Here is a 15,548-nt window from a genome sequence, read left to right as displayed (position 1 = left end):
TATGTTGCATACCCAAAAGGGCGGCCCTAATCTGCGGCCGGGTCCCAAATTTGCACTAAAATTCTGCTGAAGTACCAGGCGAACAGAAATGCTCAGAAGGTCGACAAAAATTTTTGAATAAAAATTTTCGTTGCATACGCGCAAGGGCAAAAATGTAACTCATTTAAATGAGTGATGTTAAGCTACAGGTAATGTTAAATGAGTGCTGTAAGGCGTATGTTAACTAGCAGCTGCAGCTGCAGCTCATTTACAGGGGCTCCTGAAACAAAAAGCATACATATTTTTGGACCATTTCAATGCAAATTTTGCAGGGATCTGATCCTTTAGGTTGCCAAGGACTATATCGATGGCATGGTATCACCAAGGATATGATAGTCAACTAGGAACCATCCAGGAAGGCTGTAAAAAACACATATTTTTGGAAAACGCATGCCTTTAGGTTCGCTAGGACTATATCCTTGGTATTGAATAACCAAGGATATATAGGTCATCTAGGTACCAATGACAGCATTAACTTCTTGATTGTCCGTGGGCGTAGTTTAAATAACAATTACGAAGAACATCCGATTTTGGAAAGATAAGACAAATTGTTCGATTTTAGAGCCGATCCTAGAATATATCGATCCCAACGATACTGAATATTTTGTTGTCCCTGGTCGTGGCAGGTTCGGCTGAAAAGTACAAAATAAAGAATTAGTTTTTGTAAACTAAAATATATTCGTTATATTACCTTCGATTTTGGCAAGACATTATTTGGAATTCATGAAAGCCGTTAAAAATTGCCAATTGTCACTTCCAGTTTTGTTCAATATCTACAGGGAAATTTTGTTAACTGTTTATCTTTGGATCTAGAGGCCATCTACGTACCAAGGCTACTGATTATTATTTTGATCCATGGGCTGAAAACACACAAAATTGAGAGTTACAGAGAGAGATGGATTTATAGCGCTTAAATTACGTACAACTTCTGAAAGATATACTAGTTAAAATTCTTTTACTTGAAATTTACAGAACTGTTTTGGATTTGATAACTAGTTTTATGTTATCATTTCCATTAAACTCAATCTTTTGCAATTTCGTTAATTATATATTAACATTTGATACCCCCGATCCGTACAAGTCCGAAGACGTATTACATTAGAGATGCGGACGGTATTTACACAATAATTTTCACTCACAATATTTTTAACAGCTTTACACGACTGCTAACTAAAACAGATTTATGTTACGCGTACACAGAGTGGACACAATGAGCATGTAAACCATAAAATTGAGTGTTATTCAAATGAAGGAGCTCAAGAGCAGATAAGAGAAATTCTTCACTGAAACGAAAAACAGTGCATGTGAGCGCGATTCAAAGCGAGAAACCGCATAGGCAATAACAGGGCATAAGAAGATCTCACTCAAGAAAACACACATCCAAACATATCTATGTATGCAGAGATAATCGCCGAATACGTTGTACATATGTATGTATGTATGTGTATATGTCTGCTAGTGCATTATCTTCTCATGCATCGCACTATCGCAATTCATTTTACGAAATGAAAAATTGATATTTTTTGGTAAGCTTCGAGCGGCTTCATATTAGTTTATTAAATTCCGTTTCAATGTCAATTGATACGCGCGATCCGCACGCGTCCGACAATATACACCTTTACAAATATGGACGGCATTTACCCGATTATTTTCACTAATAATAATTTTAAACAACTTCACTCGGCTGCTGGCGTTAAACTAAAGCAGACAAATTTTTGTGCGCAGCCAAATTGGACGAAAACCCAACGAAGAGCAAATTGAGCAAGCAAGCCGAAAATTCGGCTGAGCGCAAAGCTAGATAACGTACAAGCAATCACACACATGCATAAATAGACAGCATGCAGAGCGAATTGCCAAAATTGTACAAATGTATGTGTATGTGCGTGCTTGTGAATTATCTATATATGCATTGCGCTCTCCCGAAATTTTGTGAGCAGCAACAAGAATTGTTCTCACTTCTGTGTGCCGTTTTTTTTTTAAGCAATCACACAAATGCACATGCAAATACGAAAACTACTTATGGCGTTTGCACGAATTTGGGCTGTTGCTTTATTTTGACGTGGTTTAACCCCAGTAGGAAATATATTGGCGATAATTCTTTATTGCTAGTTACATACATATGTATGTATGTGAGAATGTGATGCATGTTAATTGTGCATAGCGGTTTCTCGCAAGTTCTGTTAAAGTTGTGGTTCGATTTGGGCGAAGACAAGGCTTAAGCATAGATGTGGCATTAGTTCAAGCCGTGAACAGTGTTGGCCAGAAGACAAATGAATGGCCTTGACACTGTGCAACACTGAAGAGAAGTCGACAACGCAATTGCAGTTGTTAAATGGATAACACCTTGGTTCTATTGATTTGAATTCCTTGTATTGAACATAGGAGCAGTGCAGGCCTAGATTTAAAACATTTTATCAACCGTAATTTTCGAAAAAATAACAATAAAAATAGTCTTGCTACCTAAACAGTCTGAAATTCTGTCAGTCTTGCAACAAATAGTTCAGGGTAAGTTAACCAACATTGAGTAGCCGACATAAGACATGAGAATCGCACCATCAGATAGTAATTATGGCCAGTTGCGATGTGCAAGCCACTCCATCGGATGACAATATAGAAGAGGATACAGCCGAAGCCGAAACACAGACCGAATCAGTCAATAAATTTGAAGCCCGTACTACCAAGAATGGGACCGTGCCGCAGCCAACCAAAATTCCGGGACCCGTACGCCTAGACAACACCGGTAGCTACATCCACACCAGTACTCGCAAGTACACCAGCCTGATGAAATCGCTGCAGACCAAGGGCGAACACGATGACAGCTTCAGCAGCACCAGCACACTGGTGAACACAGCCGAAGATTCCGGCATCCAAATGGACTGCTCAACCGTAGAGACCGATGAAATGAATGCATATTCGGAGATTCCGTGTCAGCCGAGCAGCTCCACGCCTCGTCAGCAGCGCAGCACCGATACGGTTGCGATCAGTGGAAGTCTCCAGGAATTGGAGGAGGCCGAACAGCAGACTCTACGCGTGCTGCAGCGTGCAGTCGCCGAAATGGAGGCGGATGTGGCACTACACGCTGAGCTACTTGAGCAACAGATGAAGCTTGAGCTGGAGAACCAGCAGAAACTGCAATTAGAGGAGGACGTCCAACAGGAGTTTATGAAAACGCTGTTGTCAGAAACAGTCGAGGAGCAGAAACAGCAGCAGCAGCAGCAGCAGCAGCAGCAACAGCAGCAGCAGCCAGATCAAAAGCCTGCCCAGCAGCTGGAGCTGCAGCCCGAGCAGCAGACACCATCCATCCATGCCAGAGCTGGTGTCCGTGAGCGCAAGCATGTGCGAGTGGAGCAACTGCTTGAGGCGGAGCACGACATTGAATTGCTGCACAAACTGCTCCAGGTGGACGATGGGGAACAGCTGGCCCATGGCGAATTAAATAACGCTCTGGTCCAGCCCGGCGAGAAGCTTTGTTTGCCCGATCTGAACGCCGGCAAGGACATGGAGGATCTGGATAGATGCGCCACAGATTCAGCTGCGGCTGAGCTCAATCGCAAACACATGAGCCTCCTGCACTCGCTGCTGCATATTATCTGTGGAAAAGGCATCCGCAAACTGAGCTATCCCATACTATTTTGTGGCATGGCTGTTGGTTTGATTTATTACTTTCGTAAGGATTAGGGCATTGTAGGCGTAACACAATTTCAAATTCCCAAAAAAAACACAAATTCAAGAGCTTTGCATATGCGCAACGAACGCAACTAAATCAATTTCCAGTTGAGTTCCCAAAATTACATTTATTTTATTAATAAAATAAATCGCCTATACTGTCACAAATCCTGCGGCGCTACAAAAAAGTCACTGTTTTCGGAACTGGATATAAAACAAACAACAAGCAATAAATGTAACTAACTTTATACCAACAAACAAACAATCAATAAATAATCATGCGTCATTTTAATAGTCAAACATTATGTTTTCCTTTGCATTTTGGCAGGTATATTGGGGAAATATTCTATGATACTGGAGAGCAATCTACTCGAAGGAAATATTAAAGCGAACTGAAAAGGTATCAGTGCACGACTAGCAGATACCCTAAGTTAATCATGCTGGCAAACTGATCAAGTTCGGTATTTATAGTCCGATCTTTTGCAGCGCTCAATTATGGCATACAAGAGGCGCCAGGATCTACCAATTTTGGTGTAGTATAGGAGGCATGGAAGGGCTAAAGACAAGTTGTGCTTACAGTTGTGCACAGCACAAATTGTCAGTGTTAAGGAAAAGAGTTTGGAATTATTAGAAAAATTGTAAAAAATTGTAAATCGTTTTTAATTTTTATTTTTTATTGCTGGCGCTGAGAAATGGCCGCCATAGAATCCGTTTGTCTCGCCGGCTTATTGCATCTCATATTTCGGTTTGCTCTATATATAACACCCCAATCGAAGCTGAGGACTCCCGGTCCCATAATGCCCACAGCCATCGTATTCCTGGCGCTATTGGATGTCATCTACGATAATCGTATACTGCCGCTGCGCTTCAACGATATGTCGCCGGGCTTTAAATACATTTTCGAAACGATTATGGCCGTGCTCCTCTTGGAGATGGGAATGCTGATCTGGCAGTCGATCGAGCACTCCATTTACCTGTTCGCCAAGGGCACACTGCTCGGCCTGGACGTGGTCTCAAAGCAAACCTATTATAAGCAGGAGAACCTGATCATTGGAGCCTTCACCCTGCCGCTGTCTCTGGCTATTTTAATCGCAGCTGCACAGGCTACGGATCACTACCAAATGTTTCGCCGTAGAATCGCAAACTAGCGAAATATTGTGCTGGCTGGGAATGAACATTGTCGACGTGGAAGTGAATTCAAAACCTATATAAGATATACTTTAAGAGATGTATTCAAATCAAGAACAGGCTAGAGTTGTGCTTTTTATGTTGATTCAATAAAAACGGTTTATAATAATTTAAACGGAAAATTTTCATGAATTGCAAGACTGAGATTATTGAGCAGGGCATACAAGAGGGTGTCTCTATCAAAGCCTAAGAATATATTTTCCACTATTTGACAACTCTAGATCTTATCAAGTTCGGCGGGGGGTAAGGGGTACATGCCTATACATACATACATACATACATATATTTGAATAACATTTGTTTACCAATTTTTTTTCTCATTTTGAGATTTAAACACACGAACCTGAACACAATAATGAAGAGCACAATATATAAAATGACGGACATTAAATTAAAGCAATAAAAATTATTTTTTATAGAGCCAATGTAACTGTAGATATTGAAACGGTTTAACTCGCGCGCAACAGAACAAAACGTATGTATGTATGTATAAAAAGAGCGTATAAAGGAGAACGCTGAAACTAAGCAGGAGAGTATTTACAGTTTACAGCCGCACACGAAAGTACAAGAGATTAACAAAAAATAACGGAGCCTTACCAACAACTGCTTATCCATGCAATTGAATGGCAAGCAATGTACACAAATTTATGAGCTTAATTCACAAAAGTTGCAGATAAAACACTTTTCCGGATTAATTAATAGATTTGCAATAATTTAAATATAAATCACAGTCAATACGGAGCGCCGAGAAGAAAACACGTCAATTCGCATCAAAATGCTGCATCTACTGATCATAAGTGTGTACACATGCACTTACGGAATATTCTGTCTGCCTCTCTCTCTCTCTCTCTCAATCACAACTCTGTTAAATAGCTTCATTTTATGAAATTAACATCACATTGGCCTTGGCTAACATTTTTGAAATATGCAAGCTGGACATGCATACATTTCAGTTATTCTCATAGTTTTTAACAAAGTTATGTTTTAAGCATTTTAAATAAATACTCCAAATTGATTGTTTTTTTAATTTGAGGTAAGCATGCAATCTATATACATAATGCTTCAACATATAGTCACCTTTAAACTCGGTTGTAGCCATGGCGTCTCTCGAATCCGTTCTTGTCGCTGGCCTGGTGCATCTCTTCTTTCGCTTTGCCTTATACATTACACCGCAGTCCACGTTACTGACGCCCGGCCCGACACTGCCCACCATAATTGTCGGTGTGGCTATATTGGATCTGATCTATGATTACCGCATCGTCCCCTTGAGCATGTATAAGAGGGCACGTGGCATCAAATATATTTGTGAGTGCTTTGTGGCAATACTCTTCCTGGAGGTGGGCATGCTCATATTCTGGCAGACGATCGAGCATCTTGTTTATTTAATTGCCAAGATGCTGTTGCTGGAAATGGATATTGTCAGCCTCGATTACTATTATCGACATGAGACTTTCATAATTGGCTCGTTCACATTGCCGATATCTCTGGGTATTCTGGTCCTGGTATCGAGGATTACCAACCATTTCAAGATGCTTTCTCGTCGCTATATGTCGCCCCAGACACATGTCTACCTCCGGTTGGACAATACGGTTCGCTTTCTGAGACACACCGATCGCTACAAGAATATTAGGTTCAGGGAGGCTTTCGAGAAATACAATTCGACTGGCAACGATCCCAAACGTAGATCCGTATGGGTGAAGTACTTCCAGAATTATACTTAGGTAAAATCTATACATGATTTGATTTTCATTAAATTGTTTTGTACTTTTATACAAAAGATTTTTATTAAATTACATATTACTTGTCATATGTGTATACATAATAATTAATTGTTCTTTAATTAAATTACAAAATAACGACTATATTTGATTTGCTTTTTACAGCACTCGCGAATTTTTCAACAAGTTTGGAAAATATATATTGCAATTAAACGCTTTCATTTTACATACCTTTTAAAGCAAGGTAATTTAAAGTATTAATTTGTTTGCGTATAGGTAAATAATACTTAATATTAAAACAATTTTATTTCTTTTTTTTTATTTTACTCGTATTATATGCATAAGTTCGACTTAATTTCTGTTTTTAGTTTTCATATTTAAAGAGCACATGGTGTTGTTATTTTCTTAAGACTTCAATTTTCATAAAGCTGCTTTTTTCCTCACATTCCAAGCTTTGCATTAAGCCACGTAATTGCAGCTGATTTAAAAAGTTATAATAGAGTTCTAAGGTTTCTGTGAATCCAGCCGATTACTGCGATTCAATGCAAAGCTTTCAAACACGCTTTCAATGAGTATTTTTTTTTTGGGGGGGCAGTGTTAGAACTTTGCCTCTTTGCAGTGCTACATAGATTTATGACCACAATTTACATTAAAGCAGCTTTTTAAGTTTATTCCATTTAAGTTATTTGTATATTTCGTTGATGGTTTACTGCACTTCGCTATCACTGTCACTCTTTTCTGTAAGATCCCAATATTAGTCAGTTGCCTGGCCTAAATCATAAATATTTGCTTCAAAAAACTCACCTTTCTTGCCCGTGTAAGCGTGACGTTTCAGTCGATCGTATAAGTCTTCTTTAGTTCCATAGAGCGATGCATTGGACCGGGCCAATGTGCTCATCTTGCCACCATGTAGACCTGCAAATAGCAAGACATGTACATTCGATTTGTCAGTAATGAGAAGTTACAGGAATCCCAGGAGAATGAGGTAAGAATCGACTTATTCAATCATTCATTAATATACTAAACTATTTATTTATCTTCCAGTCTAGAGGCTTACCGTCTTTCATGTAGGTTTCGTTGTAAAAGTTGGGCATCTCCCAGCCGTCCTCCTCGTCGTCGTAGTAATGCGCATATGTGCTGTGATGCGAGGGCGCAATGGACTCCGCATATGGCGTGTGTGCGCCATAGTAGAAGTTCACCTGTGAGCCAGTTTGGTCAATGGCTGGCGTCAGCATCTTCTTTGGATCCCTGCGCTTCGTGGAGCGCACACAAATCATCCAAATGAGCAGGACAATGATTATGATGAAGATGACAGCACCCGCAATGCCACCTGCTATGTATGCGAACTCTGAACGCTCAGCGCAATGCGGTCCGGTAAAGGAGCCCACACAGCGGCACGATGGCGTGCCCTTCAGGTCCTTGACACAGGTGCCAGAGTTTTCGCAGAAACCATCGCAAACATCTGTGCAGGCCATGCCAGTGCCATTGAAGCCAGGCTTGCACTCGCACTTGAAGTCCGACGTCTCAGGCACCATAATACAATAGGCGTTGACATCGCAATGAGGTTTGCCCTCAGCAATGTGCTCGCAAGGATTGGTGCACTCACTCTTAGAGGTGGCGCCGGTAATCTTGGTGCTGTGATTGGGCGGACACTGAATGCAGGTTGTCTGCTGCGACTCGGATTGATAGAAGCCCTTGCGGCATTCGATGCACATGTTGAGTGTGGCATTAAGATAGGTGCCAGGCGAGCACACGGGCAGTGTGCACTCCTCCACGGAACTGGCGCCCACCTTGGGCGTGGTTCGACCCAATGGGCAGGACGCGCATGAAGGTTGCACACCCTGTAGTCGATAGGTGCCACGTGGGCAAGGCTCACATCGTCCATCAGCACCCAGCTGCTGGCCAGAGCTGCATTCATCGCGGCACTCCTTGCGCGAGGTTGCCTCCGTGGAGCGTGTGGTCTGACCCAGACCGCACAGCTCGCATGTGAAGGCACCCTCATTGGGCTGATAGAAGCCATGGCCGCAGGAGCGGCAGAGACCGGTCTCCGCATCGAAATACTTGCCAGCCGGGCAGCGTTCCTTGCAGTCAGCGGCGGAGCGTGCTCCAGGACCAGCTGTCACACCAGGACGTCCCGCTATGGTCGGACACTTGCTGCACTGCTGCTGGCCCGCCTCGGATTGGTAACTGCCGCGAGCGCACGGAATGCACGTCTTGTTGGCGCTATCGTAGAAGGTGCCAATGGCGCATGGCACACAATCGGGTATCATTACCACCTGGCCAGCGGGGCAGGCATATTCGGAGCCCAGTTCCAGCGAAGCCGGGTCGGGAACGGTGTTCGGCAGAATCTCTTGCACCGCAAATTGGTCATCCTCTAGAATCAATTTCTCCAGCAATTGTTTTACATTGGAGCGTTCGCCCGTCGATGTATGCACCACAGGATCGCTAAGGATGAATGAGAATAATATGAGGTTAACTTGTATTGATTAAAGTTTAAGAATTCTTGAGAAAACGTATTAACAGTCGGGTTAGCACGCAAAACACATGTGAATGGGTTAGCATGAAGCATTAGACAGAGTTGCATTGTGATTGATTGGTTGGTTGGTTGGTTGGTTGGATGTTTGGATTAGTCTGAGACAATTGATAGTACTGGGTGAAGAATGCTGGAGATCGGGTGCAATTGATCGTTATATTGAACGAATGAGATGCTTGACATACTTAACAGCCGGGAAGGCTATTTCCAGCGTGTATGTGTCACCGCCAGTTTGTTGGCGTCCCTGGCGACCTGTCAGCGCCAAATCGTCCTCATCGCTAGAAATTTGGTTAACGAACACATACATATACATATAACACAGAGTACACATATATATACATCAAGACAAAACATGCTAGACCGAAGTCCTGTGTGCCATAAGGTCGATGTGTTAACACCTTGCACTACTTACTTGACAACTGGCAGTTCCGCTTCCATCACATAGACGCCGCCATCCTTGACCTGTCGGCGCACACGATTGTTTTGGGCGGCACGATAGTGATCGCACTTGACATCGATTTGAATATCCTTGCATTCTCTGTAAGCACAAGGCGTTAAATAAAGCCAATTGAACAGGTATGTTATTCCATATTTACCTGGTGCCTTCAATGGAGTAGGAGCAGAAGTTCCAGTCCCTGTTCAAAGCGTTCACAGAGTTGGTCACCTTCTGTCGCAGCACAGCCTGGCCGGCCTTGTTGCAGAGCACATCCGAGGGGAAGAGCATTTTGATGCGGAAAACGCGCTGGGCCGGCTTCGCCGGTGAGCAGGATGGGTAGACGAGTGGCATTGAGGGTTCGCGTGTGGGACGCCAGAAACCTTCAGCGCCGCAAGTGTAAAACTCGGGCACCTGCTCGGAGAAGCGTAGCCCGGTATTACAAGCAATCTCGCAGACCTTGAATTGACCGCCTGCGCCCCAGTCCTTGCAAACTTGAGAACCGCCTACGGGGTCAGCCAAAGGTGGACAGAATTCAGCTGGAGCAAAGGAAGAGGAGAAGGTTAAACGTGATTCCAAGAATATGCAAGAAATTACATACTTAATAGCGAGACCTTGAAGTTGCATGATGCCGTGTTGCCAGCGGCATCGGATGCAATGTAGGTGATGTCGTAAGTGCCCCAGAGCAGGGTTGTGCCCGAGCGATGTCCGTTGCGTTCGTATATTTTTGTGACACCAATGTTATCGCTAAAGTGTGGCTCGTCCCAGGTAACCACGGCCGAGCCATTCTTGGCAATGACCCACAAATCTCCGGGACAATGCTCCACAACTGGCGGTTCCTTGTCCACAACCAACTGTTGACAGTTGGCGCCCGTGTAACCCACTTGGCACTTGCGTTGACCACATAATGAGGGCACATTGCGCTCGACACCGCCCGTGGTCATCTCATAGCCGCCCCAGTTCAGGATAAGACCTGGGTAAAGCACAGGCTCGGAGCGACAATCGCGCACCTGCTTTTGTATTTCCGACGTAATATCTAGAGCACGTGCCCAGACCTGTGCCTTAGTAACGGTGCCCTGGAAACCAGCTTCAGTATAGCCAAGGTCATGCTTGACACTATCCGGTTGCGGACGACCCAGCACCGACCAGAGATAGGCGGGTAGAGCGCCACCAGCGCCATACTCCAACTTGCTAGCTATCAAGCCTTCGGTAATCAGCTGAAGCTGACCGCTGATGCCATCCCAGACGACAGCTACATGATGCCACTGTCCATCGTTGACGGACGTATATTCGCCAAAGCTGAGGAAAACATCGGGCAGATCCTCAAAGAGCGAGACTTGAACGCCGCTGGAATGAGCCTGGAGCAGCAGTCGGCGATGTTGTGTCATGCGGGCAGAATCCACGCCGTACAACGTAAAGAAGATGCCGGTGTCATCTTTCTGGGCGAACTGCACCCACATGGCCACGGTCAGGCTGTTTGCCTCACCCGTGGGGAAGGGCACCACCTGTGCGGCCGTTGAGCGTGACGGATCGCTGAAGTACAGATCGTAATCCACCTGAATGGCCTTGCGACAATCATCGCCTGTCATATTGAAGGGGCACTGGCAATAGAAGCCATTGGTAAGATCCACGCAACTGGCGCCGGGTGGACACGAGTTGTCCTTGCAATCCACAATGTCCTGTTCGCAGTTCTTGCCCGTAAATCCGGGCGGGCACTGGCAACTGTAGCCGGCACCATTGTCCAGACAGGTGGCACCATTCTGACACACATGCTCCTCGCAGGCATCGTACTCATACTGGCAACCAATGCCGGCATAATCAGCTGGACAGCTGCAGTTGAGGCCCGAGCCAAAGTCCTGGCACTTGCCGCCATGCATGCAGGGATTTCCAATGCAACGCTCGGGTGCAGTCTCACAGTTCTTGCCATCGGTACCGCTGGGGCATACGCAGAAATAGTCTTGGAACAGATCAATGCATTTGGCATCGTTCTGGCAGGGCGCCTGCACATTGCAGGTGGTCACCTGCTGCTCACAGCGCATGCCGCTCCATCCGGGAGCACAGCCGCACTCGAAGCCACCGACACGATCGCGACAGATGCCATTGTTGAGGCATGGCTGTGGCTCGCAATCATCGATATCTGTCTCGCAGAGAGCACCCTTGAAGCCATCACGGCACACACACTCGTACTTGTTGTCAAGATCCAGGCAGCGCTCGGTGCCAACGGGATGGCAGGGGTCACTCAAGCATTCGTCGATTTCCGCCTCACAGCTGAGACCAACAAAGCCGGGACGACACTTGCAGCTGAAGCCATCGAGTTGATCCACGCAGGTGGCGCCATGCTGGCAGGGATTCGAGGCGCAATCATCAATTGTGTGCTGACAGTTCTTGCCCGTGTAGCCCGGCTCGCAGTTACAGCTGTAGCCATTAACCAGATCCACGCAGACGCCATCATTTGCACAAGGTCGATTCTCGCAGTCATCAATGTTGACATCGCAGGCAGCTCCTGTCCAGCCGGGATGGCAAACGCACTCGTGATCAAACAGACGATCCACACACACACCATGTTTGCACGGCTCGGATAGGCACAGGTCAATCTTCTGTTCGCAACGCTTGCCGGTGAACCCGGGCGGGCACGCGCACTGGAAATCATTGACCAGATCTGTGCAGGCGGCGCCAAGCAGACAGGGATTCTCCTCGCAATCGTTGATATTCTGCTCGCAGTGCATGCCCTCCCAACCGGGTAGGCACTCGCATTTATAGCGACCCTGCTGCAGAGCCAAGCAGCTGGCGCCATTCGTGCACGGATTGCCGTTGGCCGTGCAGGGATCTATGGTCACATCGCACTGGTCGCCGGTATAGCCGCTGCGGCAGAGACAGGTCACGTTCTTGTAGCCCGGCTCGTTCTTGCACATGGCTCGGGCGGGGCAGGTGTCAGTGCCACAATCACTGGCCTCCTCCTGGCAGTTGATGCCCGAATAGCCAGTGGGACACTCACAGCGATAGCCCTGTGGCAGATCCTTGCACTGACCGCCATTGTAGCAGGGCTGCGAGGCGCACTCATCTATATCCTGTTCACAGCGACGTCCAGAGAAACCAGCAGGACAGAAGCACTGCACATCGTGACCCATGGGCACGCAGAGGCCACCATGTTGGCAGGCACCCTCGCCGCAAACCACAGGCTTGCACTGTTCCCGCCCCTTAGCGCCAGCAGTGTCGGTGCGCATGTTGCTGGGGCATTCATTGCAGTTCTGTGAGCCTGCAGCGCTCTGGTAATGATGCAGTGGACAGGGTGAGCAGGGGGCCAGACCCGTTGCCGAGTAGGTGCCGGGCGCGCACTTGGCACGGCACAGAGCCTTATTGGAAGCGGCAGGCTGATAGGTAAATGTCTGAGCTGGACAGGCTTGGCAATCCTTGAAGCCACCCGTGGGCGGTTCCGCACTGAAAGAGTTGCGTGGACATTCCAAACAGGGCACCAGACCAGTTGGGGAGTATGTGCCATAGCCGCAAACGGGTATGCAGTCGCTCAGCGACTTGGAACCCTCTTCTTTGGTATAAGTGCCGGCAGGACAACGCAAACATGTGCCCTGTCGATCCCGATTCTGATAATAGCCACGTGGACAATAGGTGCAGCTATTCTGACCCTCCGAGACGTAGGTGCCCGCCGGGCAGTGCAGGCAACGCGGCACATCGCTGGTATCCATGTTCAACACTTCGCCCACATTGCAATTAAATCCGCGCGAGATTTGCGATTTGAGAGCTCGCAACGGTGGGCACTGATTCCCAATATTGGATATGTTCAGCAGGTCATCGATCACGGCACTGGCATAGGGCACGCTCAGATCAAAGATGAGATTCAGCGTGGAGCCGCAGAGATCGTAAAGCTGTGGCTGACGCACCGCCGGCAGTATGGAAAGAATGAAGTCCATTTTGACTACATTCTCCTCCAACAGCGACGGCACCGATTTGACAAATGTGACATTCATGTTCACATTCACCGCGGAGCAGCGCTGCGAGAGCAATTGATTGAGTCCAGCATAGTGCTGAGAGAGCACCTCCTGGTATTGCCCGAGACAGGATTGAGCCACGGCACCATTGGCGCGGTAAGTAATGGTGGCAGTCACATGGTAGGCAGCCTGTTCCGTATTCTCCGATACACAATCCGGTACCACAGACGTGGGACGCCAGAGGCGGGATGTTTCACAGGAGAAGGTCTTCAGTGGTTCGCCATCGGTAAAACGGAAGCCGGGCTTACAGGTGGCTATACATTCAATGCCACGATCTCCGGGCAGGCAATTGATGGCTCCATTTGCCGGTGGCTGTAGCTCCCAATCCACACAGGGTGAGGCCTGCACGGATACCTGGAAGTGGCAGCTGGCCCGATTGTTGAACTTATCGGTCGCGGTCACAGTCACATTCTCAAAGTTGCCAATCTTAATGGTCGCACGCTCGGGCGTAAACTGCAGACGCACCTCACCCGTCTCATCTGAGGTCTTGATGCGCTTGCGCGTGTCATTGAAGTTCACATTGTAGCTGTCCTGGCGATCAACCAGCTCAATCACATAGCTCTGAGGACACTGCAGCAATGGTGGGGTAACATCCGGCACAGTTATATTTATTTCACAGATGGCCACATTACCATCGTAATCAAAAGCCACGTATTTGACCACCGTATCCTTAAAGATATGGCTGGGCGTTCGGAAATTCTGTGGCTTAATTTCCAACCTGGCGATCGAACCGGAATTATCCACAGCGGTGGGTTCAGTAAAGTTAACAGGCAGCACACCACCATTTTCATCACGACGCACCACAATGGGCTGCTGTGGGCAGTTCTGGAAGATCGGCGGCTCATTGTCCACGCAGGGTGAATAGCCGTAGTCGTAGCCCAACAGCGGCTCTTGCTGGGGCTCTTCGCAGCCCATCAGCTCGAATTTCAGACAGGCATTATCCATATAACTAACGATGCCCAGGATTACAAAGCGTGCCTGCACGTACTTGGGCAGCGTTATCATGGCCAGCTCACCGTAGTTGCCCGGATCGCGCATGGTTAGATTAAAGTTGGGGAAATAGACCACATAGTTCTCGTTCTCCGCCTGCTTGTAGAAAAAGCGTATCTCGGTGGGACGTCCGACAATGTCATTGGTCACAACACCCTTGACGAGTATGGCCTTGACGCGATAGATCTGTCCCAGATCCACGCTGACATAGGTGAAGGCTTCCTGCTTGCCGCACCAGCCGGTTGCAGAGTTCAGGCGTATATTCTTGGCCTCATAGTTTGGTCGCTCTGAGGTGGCATTGATGGCAGAGTCGGGTATTCTGCCCGAGCCCAGACCCAATGGCCTGATTACCTTGCACTCTGGCTCTCGTATGCATGTTATTGGCCTTGGATTGATAAGAATGTAGCCAGGACGATTGCAGCCAAAGTAAACCTCAGAGCTTTGCTCGTAGCTGCGCGCCAGCTGACGTCCATCAGCTGGTCTGCCTGGATCCTCGCACACGGGTCCCTCGCAGCGCAAATCACCAAAGTCCCAAATACCATCGGCACCACAGCGCACCACATTGTCGTGGCGCTGGGTCTGCCCAGCCAGCTTAAAGGTGTTCTGGCAGCCAAAGAAAAAGTTGCTCTGATAACGCGTGTCCACAAACTGTCCATACTCGGCACCTGGTGTTGGCATTGGCGCATAACAGTCGACACGCGGGCACGAAGGCTGCACGCCCGACAGCCAGTAGTCGGGCAGACCTGGCTTAGGATCGTAGACACACTGTCTGAAGCCAGCGGAGGCAGTGGAGCGCAACTGACGTCCGGGCGAGCCGCAGCTAATAGTCACATTGTCGCGGAACGGCACCAGCACGGACTCTGGATCGGGTCGTGCGACAGTCAAGCCCTCCAGCTTGTCGTCTGGCAAGGAAACGCACTTCGCATCTGTAGGAAATTAGTTAAGAATAAAGTTCATTAGGAGGTTTTACATGCTAC

General features: G+C 47.2%; 4 protein-coding genes across 6 annotated transcripts in view; 3 read left to right on the top strand and 1 right to left on the bottom strand.

The window, feature by feature from the left end:
• Positions 1–2,389: 2,389 nt before the first annotated feature.
• LOC6627908 (serine/threonine-protein kinase pakD) lies at positions 2,390–3,827 on the top strand. Its single transcript, XM_002051365.4, has 2 exons — positions 2,390–2,544; positions 2,599–3,827. Exon 2 carries the CDS (start codon positions 2,608–2,610, stop codon positions 3,715–3,717), a length of 1,110 nt encoding a protein of 369 aa, XP_002051401.1. The 5' UTR covers positions 2,390–2,544; positions 2,599–2,607; the 3' UTR covers positions 3,718–3,827.
• Positions 3,828–4,303: 476 nt separating this feature from the next.
• Positions 4,304–5,019, top strand: LOC6627909 (uncharacterized). Its single transcript, XM_002051366.3, has one exon. It carries the CDS (start codon positions 4,398–4,400, stop codon positions 4,851–4,853), a length of 456 nt encoding a protein of 151 aa, XP_002051402.2. The 5' UTR covers positions 4,304–4,397; the 3' UTR covers positions 4,854–5,019.
• A 971-nt stretch (positions 5,020–5,990) lies between these two features.
• Positions 5,991–6,614, top strand: LOC6627601 (uncharacterized). Its single transcript, XM_002051367.4, has one exon. It carries the CDS (start codon positions 5,991–5,993, stop codon positions 6,612–6,614), a length of 624 nt encoding a protein of 207 aa, XP_002051403.1.
• Positions 6,615–7,131: 517 nt separating this feature from the next.
• The window catches only part of uif (sushi, von Willebrand factor type A, EGF and pentraxin domain-containing protein uif), a 37,432-nt gene continuing 29,015 nt past the window's right edge, over positions 7,132–15,548 (bottom strand). For 2 of the 3 annotated variants that reach the window (XM_015172541.3, XM_032437610.2), the window contains exons 8-14: positions 10,179–15,497; positions 9,741–10,116; positions 9,557–9,682; positions 9,330–9,422; positions 7,669–9,056; positions 7,416–7,526; positions 7,132–7,349 (exon numbers count right to left, since the gene is read on the bottom strand). In XM_015172541.3, coding sequence (XP_015028027.2) covers positions 7,318–7,349; positions 7,416–7,526; positions 7,669–9,056; positions 9,330–9,422; positions 9,557–9,682; positions 9,741–10,116; positions 10,179–15,497 — 7,445 coding nt within the window. In that variant the 3' untranslated portion in view covers positions 7,132–7,317. The remainder of the gene's footprint in view (positions 7,350–7,415; positions 7,527–7,668; positions 9,057–9,329; positions 9,423–9,556; positions 9,683–9,740; positions 10,117–10,178; positions 15,498–15,548) is intronic. The other variant, XM_032437611.2, reaches the window with a different exon arrangement.

Source organism: Drosophila virilis, chromosome 4 (assembly GCF_030788295.1).
Source record: "Drosophila virilis strain 15010-1051.87 chromosome 4, Dvir_AGI_RSII-ME, whole genome shotgun sequence".
Lineage (NCBI taxonomy): Eukaryota > Metazoa > Arthropoda > Insecta > Diptera > Drosophilidae > Drosophila > Drosophila virilis.
The sequence above is the reverse complement of the archived record's forward strand: the minus strand, read 5'-3'. Positions and strand labels throughout refer to the sequence as shown.

What these genes read in the sequence shown, in the direction of transcription:
- LOC6627909 (XM_002051366.3), top strand. Translation starts at nt 4,398, where the DNA reads ATGGCCGCCATAGAATCCGTTTGTCTCGCCGGCTTATTGCATCTCATA.
- LOC6627908 (XM_002051365.4), top strand. Translation starts at nt 2,608, where the DNA reads ATGGCCAGTTGCGATGTGCAAGCCACTCCATCGGATGACAATATAGAA.
- LOC6627601 (XM_002051367.4), top strand. Translation starts at nt 5,991, where the DNA reads ATGGCGTCTCTCGAATCCGTTCTTGTCGCTGGCCTGGTGCATCTCTTC.